The sequence below is a fragment of the Chelon labrosus genome (assembly GCF_963514085.1).
Source record: "Chelon labrosus genome assembly, chromosome: 5".
NCBI lineage: Eukaryota > Metazoa > Chordata > Actinopteri > Mugiliformes > Mugilidae > Chelon > Chelon labrosus.
Genome location: NC_140341.1, coordinates 10,008,412 through 10,020,734, shown reverse-complemented (window position 1 = coordinate 10,020,734; position 12,323 = coordinate 10,008,412). Strand labels below are relative to the sequence as shown.

Sequence of the window (12,323 nt, the reverse complement as noted above, 5' to 3'; positions counted from 1 at the left end):
ACACTTCCCGTTTCACAAAATCTCCATCAGCTTCTTTATGTACAGTATTTATTCTCTGAGCTTGTTTTATATGATGATGATGATGATGATGATGATCAAAATATGCAAACCTGTCAGGTGGAGATCATGTAACATTTCTTTTTATTTTATTTCTGTAATTTTGTTTTGTTTGTTTTCATTAAAAACTGCTGTATATCAGACGTCTGTCCTTTTTATTTACTGTTTTTAAACAAAAACCAAATGCAGAATTTTATGGATTAATATAATTTAAACAAGTGAGTTATATAGAAAGTCAACCCCTACAGTTCCAGGAAATGCAGTAAATAGTCATAGTGGGTTTTTTTGTACCAGACTATAACGATTTTATTTCTGGTGTCAAATTTTTGTCTCGCTTTTAGAGCCAGCCTCAAGTGGTCATTTGAGGAATTGCAGTTTTTGGCTCTCCTGGCCTTATTTTCAGTCCTTGATCCTGACTTGTTCAAACTGACCAGGCAAGCCTCACAAGTCTCATATGATGTATAATCATGGGTTTAGTCTAGCCTTGATAGATTTTTATGTCTTACCTCATATGATGTGTCGGTGATGTTGACCAATAGGAGCACGGATCTTCCAGATACAAGACAGACTAAAGGTGCAAATACACCAAAGAACTACTAGCAATCAAGATTGGCCTTGGATTGCAGCATTGCCTCATGTGTCTTGACCAAAAGGTTTAACTTAAACAAACTATAAAGACTGCAGCAAATGGTAAACTGGCATGTTCACCAATCAGGCATAACATTTTTCCTAATATTGTGCCTCCAAAGCAGTTGTGACTCATCAGAGAATGGACATGGGCCTTCTGAGGGTGTCCTGTGGTGTCTGGCAACACAATGTTGTTAGTGGGGGCCTTTGGGTCCTATGGGTGGAGGGGAGGGGCCTCTGTGGATCATCTCACAGATACTTGACCAGTTTGGGATCTAGTGAATTTGGCGCTTAATGTTTTGTTTATTTTTAGTTGTTCCTAAAACGTTTTTGTGTGTGTGTCTGTGTCAGGCTGCATCCTGCTGGGGATGGCTGCTGCCATCAAGGAGTCTCATTGCTATGGGGTGGGGGTGCCTGGTCTGGTCTAGGTGGGTGCTACATGTCTAAGTAACATCCATATGAATGCCAGGTCCAAACGTTTCCGTTGCCTGACATCGACACACCCAGTAAAACTGCGTCACAACAAGGATTCAGGAATTTGCAATCCCCTAAACTGAAAACGATGGTCACTGTGAACATTTCCTTTTGCTAATATTGAACCTGGTTATGTGTTTTTAATACATAAACTGCAGGTGAAGGCAACCTCTAAAGAGGCCTTGATGATGATGATCTTCCTTTTTATACAGCTGTAAATACTCCCACCACCTCTGTCTGATAACCTGCAGCAACACACACACTGTGTTTACACATTAATGACGCCAGGTTGAAAAGTGTTACTCTGAGGTCTTGTTTTTTTTTACGCAAAAAACATGTGGAGCATGAACGAGAAGAGCCTCTGCAGAGACTGAAACATGTCCTTAATAATAAAAAAGACTCAGAAACTCATCGGAGCAAGGTCACTCCCTGACATATTTATATTTTACAAAGTATTTCTTTCAGAGCTTTCATAGTTGCACACATGACCTTGAGGCAAAAACAATGATGTCTGATGGGAAACTGCTCGCTCTCATCCTCCTCCCTCTGCTGGTAATTTACAATCTACAAACTGAGCTCCTTAAAACAATTTGAAACCATAATCTAACTTTTTTGTTGTTGTTGTTAGGTCTCGATACACAACATAAAGAACACAGCTGTCTACTCTGCAAGCTCCTGGAAAGTCCAAGTGATTACTGTTTTTCTTTTTAGTTGTTCCATGAATAACCTTTACACAAAGCTTCATGCTCATCCAAGAAGAAAGGAAAACACTGAATCACCGTGGCCTGAATAAACTGGTACTGCGTAGGTCAGACACTGAGCCGGACTGGACTGGAAGCTTTTAACTGGATTGATCATTTACTGCACACTCAGCATCTCCCGCTCTGTGGCAATGAATAATTAGTCCAGTTAAATGGTGACAAGGCATCTCCCGTACTGTCCAACCTGCACCTACAGGCCTGCGTCTGTTCAGGAAATGAATCTGTAAATGAAAAGAGGAAGATCGTCTCTCTTTATGTAACATGGGAAAACTCAGGGGCAACTTTAAGGAACTCGAGTGCAATCGCTTGACGTTCATTTAATGTTTGCAGCTGTGATAACTTCATGGAAGTTTAGTGGAAAGATAAAGAAATAAAAGCTGACAAAAAAAAGTAATTTAATCCTTGATGTAAACAACAAATTGAGCTAGTTGCACATTATTATAATTATATTTTACTATATTATTCATAATATATATTCATTTTTTTCAGCCTCCATTCATTGGAGCATTTACTTAATGACAAATATGCAAATAGGACAACTTTCAGAGTACAACTACGTATTATTTCACAAACCATTTATTGTGTCAAAATGTAAATTAGTTTTTGCTCATCCACTACATTTGTGCCACCCAATGTCTGGCTTATTTTCTAGTTTTCTCGTGTGCGTTTCGTTAAATGAACGGGGCTTACTCTTGCTAAACCGATTACCTCTGTTTTGAGTCTCATTATCTTATCTTTTTCACTCACATGCTCACCTCTTGACTCCTTATGTCACCAATGACCTTTGAGCCACACAGAAGCTCTTGCTCTTAAACGTGAGCCTACGCTGGAGCAACCAAGAACCACTGTTTAAGTGTCCAGTTACTTTTGACTCCCCTCATTTGGAGACTGTGTTTTGAACACACTCAAATTAAAGCTGATCCAGATATCCGTTATGTTATTTCCAACAAAAGGTGGTGTAGCACACACATAACTGTTCAACTGTCCATATTCAACGATCAGGCTTAACATTATGACCACCTTCCTAATATTGTGTAGGTCTCCATTGTGCCTCCAAAACAGTTGTGACTCATTAGAGAATGGAGGGTGATGGTGTCCTGTGGTGTCTGGAAACATAACGTTGCTAGTGGGGGAATTTGAAGTGAGGGGCCTCTGTGGATCATCCTACAGATCCTTTATCAGTTTGGGATCTGGTGGATTTGGAGGCCAGGTCAACACCTTGTCCTGTTCTTCATGTTTTTTTTTTTTTAGTTGTTCCTAAAGCGTTTTTGTGTGTGTGTCTGTGTCAGGCTGCATCCTGCTGGGGATGGCTGCCGCCATCAAGGAGTGTCATTGCTATGGGGTGGGGGTACCTGGTCTGGTCTGGTCTAGGTGGGTGGTACATGTCTAAGTAACGTTCACACGAATGAATGCCAGGTCCAAAAGTTTCCAGCAGAATTGTCACAAGATGGTCATAATGTTATTCACTTCTCCTGACAGTGGTTTTAATGTTGTGGCTGATCGGTGAACTCACAGTCTGGTCTGTACTCTCAGTGAAGCAGAGGTTAAACTGTCTTATTCTAATAGTGTTCCTCTTCTGGACACTTTGTTTCAGTCTGTTTCCAGTACCTTATGTAATCACACCGTATGCCGACTTCACCTTTTTCTCACTCCCTGTAAAATGGACACTATGTTCCTCTCCCTGCTTTATTTACTTACTCTCGCTCTCTCTTTCTCTCTTTCTCAAATGAGGAGTAGTTTCTCCCAACATGAAGTAGTTACAGTATGAACCTAACCTTTAAAGTTTGATGGAGGATGAGAGGGGAGTGGATGGGAGGTGGAGTTATCCTGTCTTGTTTGGGGATAAAGCTGCAGAGAGACACTGGGAGTGCTGCAGGAGAACTTGAATCCAGATGGACACAGTATGTTTTGCTTATTGTACAGGTGGAAGAATCGTGTAGTTTTTGCTTTTGCTTGAGCTATTTGCACCTGTAGTTTTAAGTTTGCCCTACTATACTGTTGAACAAGTAATACTGTGGCAGAGTTTTAGTATTTCTAAATACAGTTTTGAAAGTATTTGTAATTTTAAGACAGATTATCATAGTCTCCTCCATGACAATACAGTCAATTAAATCAGTGAGTGTAACTGCAAAGTAAAAATAAGAGTGGACTAGAATAAAATGCAGGATTACGAGAGGTCAGTGTCGTTCCTGGGGACCTGGGGCCCGTTCCAGAGGAGAGTCTTCCTCCTGATCTGTCTCAGCTCCATATCGCCTGGGTACAACATCCTGTCCGTCATCTTCCTGCTGGCCAGCCCGCCCCACCACTGCCACATCCCAGCCAACAGCAACCTGAGCCAGGAGTGGATCCAGGCCATCATCCCAGTACAGGTCAGAACTGGATCTTCAATGGGCCCGCTCAAAGTGACTGATTGTGAGTGGGACCGGTTTAGATTATGACATGTAACAGTCACAAATCTCATCAGCTCTCTTTGATCAACAAATAGAGTCAGACAGACTTTATTTATACACAAGGGAAATTGCTTGGTAACAGTAGCTCAGTTTCACATAAAAGGAAACACTCTTAAAGATCAGTAGTAAGAAAAATAGTTGTTAAAATAAATATAATGTAATATTTTTTTACGAATATATCATGGATATTTTTATATTCACAATAGATCACATGCCTATTTGTACGTTAAAAGTGTTTAGCTTTCCTTCTTAGCTTCTTTCGGCTTGTTATTTTGGTTTTCCCATGCCGCTCTCCCCACAGCATCGTCATCCGTTGAGATTTTCTTTGAAAAAGCTCTGAAAACACAACCTGCTCAGCTAAAAACACCAAACAACTGAAGTTAGAGACTAGATGTAGATGACATTGGAACATTTAGCTGCAAAAAAAGCCAATTGTCTCCCCCAGGAGTTGGTAGAGACCAAAAACAGAGCTAAAAGAGATCATAAATTGGGACACAGACGTGACTCTAAATGAGTCAATGTAAATGTTCACCATATCAACCTGGTGAATTTGTAGTGAAGATGGTAACTGTAATGTCACGTCTTATTATTTCAGTGGAATAGTGTAAGTGTACAGTATGTCATAGTTCAAACATAAAAGTCTGTTCTTCTTTCTTCTTCAAATACAACCAGCTAATAATTTACTGCATATCTTTGGTCTGGACAAAGGCTATGACCTCATGTGGACCTGGTCCTCTCTGAACTGATGTGGTTTGCTCTGGTGACGTCAACTTCCCTGATGCCGAAATACAGGTTGAGAATAACAATGACATTGTTTCCTGGTCTTTAGGTAGCTGGGCAGCCAGAGAGAAGCAGCTGCAGCCGGTATGATCTGGACTTGGTACAGAACCTGTCCACTCTGGGAACCAGACCTGGGCTAAACCACGTTCAGGGGTTTGGGTCAAGTCCAGAGGTCCTCCTGTCCAGCCTGAAACAGGAGGGATGTAAAAATGGATGGACCTACAGCAACGAGTACTACCAGTCCACTGTGGTCACCGAGGTACTATTAATTGGTTAATATGGAATTTCCTGCTGTTACTGTTTAGACAGCAGCAAGTTCAACACGGATGAAATCTGGTCTGAACAGCCTCCGTCTGTAAAACCACTGGGATGTCACGACCTTTCCTCAGTAGCCACCAATCATTGACTTCACATCACTGCAGGGAGCTACAATGAGAAGCTGGAAAGGACTGGATCTGGGTCTCAGACGCATGCCGTCTCCATAGCAACAGCTACTCTTTAGACTTTTAAAATATATTTAACATTTTATTGTGGTCCAAAAGAGTGCTCATGTGTGTTTTCTGCATGCAACGTAAGAGTCTGATAAAAGGATCTGCTCGGCATTGACTGAAGGTCATGGGCAAACACACATGGAGGCAAGTGAAAACAAAGAGTCGGATACAAAATAAAAAAGAAAGAAAGAAAAAACAGATTACCAAATAATCTTCAATAAAAGTAGACTTAAAGGGGAATTACCGTTTTTTTACCACCTGAGCCTTATTTCTGGCATAAAATACGATCATTTACTCACCCATATAACTTTTCATAACAAAATATTGGTGAAATGAACAATGGGTTATTTAGAGGCTGCGTTTCGGTGCCCCAGTCACTCCCACTATATGGATATACGTGGCTCTCCGCTGGATCAAAATATTTTCCAAATGGCCACGGCCCAATGTCCAAATGACACCAAAGTTATATGGGTGAGTAAACAATCGTATTTTATGCCAGAAATAAGGTCCAGGTTAAAAACCAAACCAGGTTTGATTGTAGGATTAAATGCAATTAAATTCATTTAATTTATATAGATGCAAAAACGGCCTAAAACCCCCAGAGCAAGCTAAAATTTATTAGAGCACAGTGTGCATGCACCGTGTAGTGAGACTGTGATCTCACCATAAGCGACAAAGTTACATCATGGCCAAACGTGGCAAGCAACATTGACGAGTGGCACTTGAATTGTTGCTTGTCAATTTCAAAGATGAATAGTTGAAACTAACACATATGATTGGCTGATGTTTCACTACAGCATCGGAGTGCATGCTGAAAAGAGGTTGTAGCCATCTCAGATTTGTAGTCCATCATGGAGAGACAACTGTCTGCACCAGTTCGTAGCTTCTTTTTCACCGGTAGTGTGAACGCAGCGTTGTAGGCGCGTTGCCACCGGAGTGTTGCTCACGTTCATTAAAATATGCACTGGCGAAACAAACACATAAGACCGGCTGACGTGTCACTGAGGAAAGCTGAAGCCAGTTTTGTTGTGTGTCACATCCATCACACAGCAGTAAGTGTTGGTTTGAAGCTAAATATTGCTTCCATGGAAAAATACTTGTTGACCTGTGGAGGTCCAAGCTGAGAAGTGTGATTCACAGGAAGAACCAGTGGAGTCAAGCAGGAAACATAGGTTCAGAAGCTTGGACAGAGGACTGAGAAGAACAATAATCACTTACAGACTAGATACGTCAAGCACAGGTCAGGTCTTTGTCTGCAGATAACCAGGGGAACAGGTATTTTGGGGTGTTTCCTGTTGTGTTTGTTATATCATTTATATAATTCCAGGTTGCATTTCCATTTAACATATCATATAATACTAGTATCTACAGTATGCTGAATGACTCCAGATCTTCAAAGCTGCAGAATATATACTGTTTATATATAGTATGTCCCTTGTCTTGCAGTTCAACCTGGTCTGCAGTGAAGAGTGGAAACAGCCTCTGACCTCTCTTGTCTACTTCCTGGGAGGACTTTGTGGATGCCTCATTTCTGGACAGCTCTCCGATCGGTACTTCAACATGTCGTCAAATTTGCAAAGATTCCAAGCTAACCTAGCACTGACCAAAGATGGTCCACAAAGTCATTGACATTCATATTGTGCTGCAGGTTTGGCTGACTGCTCTCTTGTGTTTGTACTGAAGGTTTGGCAGGAAGCCTGTGCTGTTTGGAGCCATCACCATGCTCAGTGTCTTCAGCAGCGCTATTGCCTTCGCTCCATCCTGGCCTGTCTTCACTGTTCTTTTCTTCATGCTGGGCTTGGGTCAGCTCTCCAGCTACGTCGTCATCTTTGTACTAGGTACATATTTTCTTTTATTTTCCGGATACTCACCTGGTCTACTGATTTGGATTTCAATAGAATCTCATTGGAGGACAGTGTAAAAGTAAATTTAGTGTAATTCTGCAGCTTCCTTTAAACAGCGTTTCCTCCACAGGTTCAGAGATCCTGATTGGACCAACCAGAGTATTCTTCTCCAACCTGTGCTTGCCTTTTGTCTACGTGTTTGGTATGATGCTGCTGCCCGGCACCGCCTACCTGGTCAGGAACTGGAGACACCTGTCACTGATCATGGCAGTGCCTGGCCTCGCCTGTTTACCCTTCTGGTGGTAAGATTCAGTACACTATCAAGATTTTTCTTCTACGTTTGTTTAACTTATTTGCAGGTGACATTTCCACAGTTAGAGCAGCTGTGGAAACAATACCTCTTCCAAATAAGGTGTGATTTTCAGACAGATGCCCAGAACTGCTATTTTCAGTTGACACAAAACTTTACAGACAACATACAGGGTCGTCCTGCAAAAATGTTTAACTCCTGACTCTACTTTTGCAACAACACAATGCAACATAGTCTGAACCATGCACGCATTACTGATAGATTACTTTGTGTGCAGCTTAGGAAACGTTGTGATAAAAGAAAATAATTACTACCATGACATGGAACACCCAGCTGCATGTTTAAAGTGCACGTGCAGTTCAAAGAATATAAAAGTATCTCTACACCACACAGATGAATGAGCCAGGATGACCTACAGTCCTTCTCTGATTTCCATCTAATAGTTTCTGACCAGTAAATTATAGATCATACATATCTGGCTCACGTTGCTGGCTGTCCACCAGGCTAATTCCAGAGTCTCCTCGCTGGCTGGTGTCTCGTGGCCGTTTACAAGAAGCAGACTTCCTGCTGAGGTCAGCAGCTATGGAGAACGGAGTGGAAGCGCCTCCAGTCATCTTCCTCTCGGCCGATGTAAGAGCCTCTAAACTCTAAAAGCCTTGTTCCACACAGTGAACTACGGTGGTTGTTGTACTGAAGCGTCTGTGACTTCACAGGTTGAAAAAGCCGAAAGCCCGAAACCAGCGTCCCTCAACTTCCTGGATCTGATAAAGACCTCAAACATTAGATGCATGACGCTCATTCTGTGGCTCATCTGGTGAGTTAAAGAACTGCAAGACGTTTTTGTCCAACCAAAACAGTTGATTGGTTTATCCATAATCAGCGTTCAGCAGAGGATGAACCCTTGAGATGATGAGTCCATGAACTTTCCTGTTGCATCACCATCAGAATAAACCATATATGTTAGCAGCTCTTGTAAGAAAAGCTAAGTCTTGCCATTCCAGTGTGGTACTGTAACACTAACAGGACTTAAGATCTTGTTCTTCTGTTCTTCTTGCAGGTTTTCCATCAGTGTCAGCTACTTCGGATTGTCCTTCAACATGTCCAGTCTGTATGGTAACCCATTCCTCAACTACTTCCTGCTGTCAGCTGTTGAACTCCCGGCATATGCTGCCAGCTGGTTGGCCGCACGCAACCTTCCTCGCCGCCTTTCGTTTATCAGCTATGTCCTGCTGGGGGCACTAGCTCTGCTCCTCATCCAAATCACCATGCACAGTATGTATTACTGGTTGGTCTTTCATTGTATATTCAAACTAAGTGTTTCACTTTTTAGCAAGAAGAATCAAACTAGTACTTTTCAGATGTAATGGCTTCCAAGGTGATGAGTTTGGTTGCAGATGCCAGAGTGAGGATTTACTAAAATCAAATGATGAGTAGGAAGGTGTCTTTCTACCACTTGAATGGTTTTGGAATACCAAATAAATAAATAAAAGCCAATGCTAGACAGGCCTGTCTGACTAAGTTCAGTGAACTGCTGCTGTATAGGGTGGCTTGCCAGACATTCAGTGCTTAATGCTTTGTTTCTCCTCAGAATGAGCTTTCAGCCCTTCTTCTTTTACTCTGCAGGTCATCCAGCTCTCACCCTGTCCCTGGCGCTTGTGGGTAAATTTGGCGTTCTAGCTGGCACAGCCGTGCTGTACATGTACACCGGAGAGCTGTTTCCCACAGTCATCAGGAACACAGCGATGTCCTCCTGTGCCATGTTCTCCAGAGTGGGGTCCTCTGTTTCCCCGTACTTGCTGCATCTAGGTGAGACTTCATAAGTTGTGCTTGTAGTTGAATCTAATGAGATTTAACGCTCTTAAGAAAGTGATCCGATCAAGTCTGTTTTTTTTGTCTCCAGCCGTGTTCAGTCAGTTCCTGCCGTGGATCGTTGCTGGTTCTCTGTCACTTCTCAGCGTTGTGCTTTGCATCTTCCTGCCGGAGACCTTCAGACAGCCGCTGTTGGACACCCTCCAGCAGATGCCGGTCACACAGCGGTAAGTCTACAAAGCCTTTATTAAACTGCTCGCTGGAGAGGCCTTAATGTTGCAAAAGCTAGTGTGCAAAGGTAGCCTCCACAACAGCAAGTTGGCTATAGATATAGAGGTAACATATACTAAAATATACCATAATAGAAGTTAATTTACAAATAAAGCACAACGTGAGAGGAATATAAAAGCAGCCAAACTAATGCAGCCATCTCTCTCTTTTTTTTTTTTTTTGGTTGCCAGGTTAAAGTGGCCATGGACTTCCACTACTCCTCCAAAGGATGACGAGAAATCCGTCAAAGAACAGCCAACCTCGCCTGAGATCATCTGCACAACTCGCCTATAAGACTCCTGACACACAAATAAACCAAAACTGCCAGCAATATCAAATTTCTCAGCAATTTACATTTTACATGACGTCGGTTGCCAGGATGTTGTTTGCCTCGATCCACCAGTTGGCGATTTGTGAACGCCGGAAGAGGACCTGCCTAATCATCAGTGTTGCATTCACTGACACGTGAAGAGCAGTAACAGTTCATCCTCTGCGTGCTGTGCAACAATGAGATAGCAAAGGAAACTGTTGCAGAGCTTCGTAAAAAGCCAAGCAATTACTGGCAACAGTTCACTTCACTGAAAAACAAACTAGTTGACTGGGTTTCCCTCATGGATTAAAACACTAGTTCATTTGAGGTGATGAACATGCCTCAACTAAAGATAAAAGTGTAAAGTGCTACTGGAATAAGAAGCTTGAAGAATCAGTGATATTAGGTATAAATGTTTTTATTTTTTTTACTTGTGTAAATATTAAAATGGTTTTTTTTCAGTACAGCATGACAGACAAATTTAACTTTGTGTATATATTTAATGTGCTGTTTGAATTAATAAATAAAAAGTCATTCAAAATGTGTTTTTTCATAATTCAGCAAACTGTACCTGCCTATATGGTTATAATGATGCCACCACTCCCTGTCACAGCAACCTGAAAATGATGGCTATTAAACAACTCTAAAAATCCAAAGACAATTGCTGCTTGGATGCATAATTATACTGTTTTGGAGCTAGTTATATAGCACTGCCACTGCTAACACCAACCACATTCAAATTAACTTTCATATTCACTTTACCTCAATGATTTTCAGCATCATCCAGAAGGAATATGGTGACCAGTTGTGATTGCTACCTGAACCTGGAAGCTAGATGGAGAGCTGAATTATCTGTATATATTTAAGATGTATGAATTTATTTAAAAATTATTTTTTTTTTTTTAAAGTCAAAATGTCTGTTTTCATAATTTATCAAAATGTTTATTTACAAATTCGTTTATAGTAATCTTTAATATTTTAATTAATTTCACATACTTGACTTTGTTGATAGTTTTAATGACTTCATGTTGATATGTTAAGCTCATTCCATATATATTTGTACATAAAGCTGATCCTGAACTTGAGTTTTTGTTGTTTCTGGGAACACTTCAACGTCTCAATGGTCTGAACTGAATGGGGCGTGGCCTGTTTGGCTCTGGCTCCGCCCAGGAAGCCATGCCTGAACTTTATGAAATTTCACAGGGTTCAACCGGAAGAGACACAGCCATAATTTTAAAATAAAATCATAAGACATATACTTCTAAAAAAAAAAAGGGTTTTCTCCACCAGACGTATAAACAAAACATAAAAACACTATCTCAGAAGTGGAATTTTCCACATGCACATCCGATATCAATTCAAACCTTACACCAACGTCACTGGCAGTGTTGACCCACACGTCGGTCTATCAGATTGGAATATTTTATTCAACATTAATTCACTGCTAACACCAACCACATTCAAATTAACTTACACATTCACTTTAACTCAATTATTTTCCACATCATCCAGGAGAACTATGGCGACAACTTGTGATTGCTACCTGACTCCTGTTTTAGAAGCTGTTGGGGGTCACATAAAATTTGGATTTGATTTATTACTTTTAAGTTATTGTCACTTCCACAATGTGTTACTAAAAACATACAGAGGTCCAAAATACTCTTTCTCCTTGTCCCACTGTGCTACATATATGCTGACAAGACACAATAACTGCAACTACTGCTGCACTACTCTATCTACACCACTACAGCCTTTTACGATGACATATTACCACACTTTGAAAACATGTCATTCATAGATTTATATGAATATTATTATAGAGAAAATACTCCTTGTTTGTAGTTGTGAACCTATAAAATAAATAAGCATGAGGAAATCCAGTTTGTGCATGCAAAGGTATATATCTTTACAAACAAAATACATATGTTTTAAAATGCGAATTATATAATCTAAAAATACAAAGTATTTTCTGTAAGCGCAAACACCTTTTCTTCCAAATTCTGTAAAGCTTTTATTTTGAATGGCGCTTTACCGGAAGCCGCGTTCTTTGATTCGGCTTAACTGAGGCTGCGCAAAGCGACGAGCTCCACCGCCTGCTCTCCGTGTGTGTGTTGCCAGTGTTCCAAGCAAACGGGGAACA

At 41.0% G+C, this 12,323-nt stretch overlaps 1 protein-coding gene across 1 annotated transcript; it reads left to right on the top strand.

Annotated features, from left to right (window-relative positions):
• Nucleotides 1-3,860: 3,860 nt before the first annotated feature.
• On the top strand, nucleotides 3,861-10,167 carry LOC311488606 (organic cation/carnitine transporter 2-like; the record flags this gene model as incomplete). The annotated part of the gene is made up of 11 exons (XM_084545409.1): nucleotides 3,861-4,288; nucleotides 5,199-5,408; nucleotides 7,087-7,190; nucleotides 7,324-7,478; nucleotides 7,615-7,786; nucleotides 8,298-8,424; nucleotides 8,508-8,608; nucleotides 8,852-9,066; nucleotides 9,418-9,600; nucleotides 9,695-9,830; nucleotides 10,065-10,167. Exons 1-11 carry the CDS (start codon nucleotides 4,079-4,081, stop codon nucleotides 10,165-10,167), a joined length of 1,716 nt encoding a protein of 571 aa, XP_084401535.1. The 5' UTR covers nucleotides 3,861-4,078.
• Nucleotides 10,168-12,323: the final 2,156 nt, after the last annotated feature.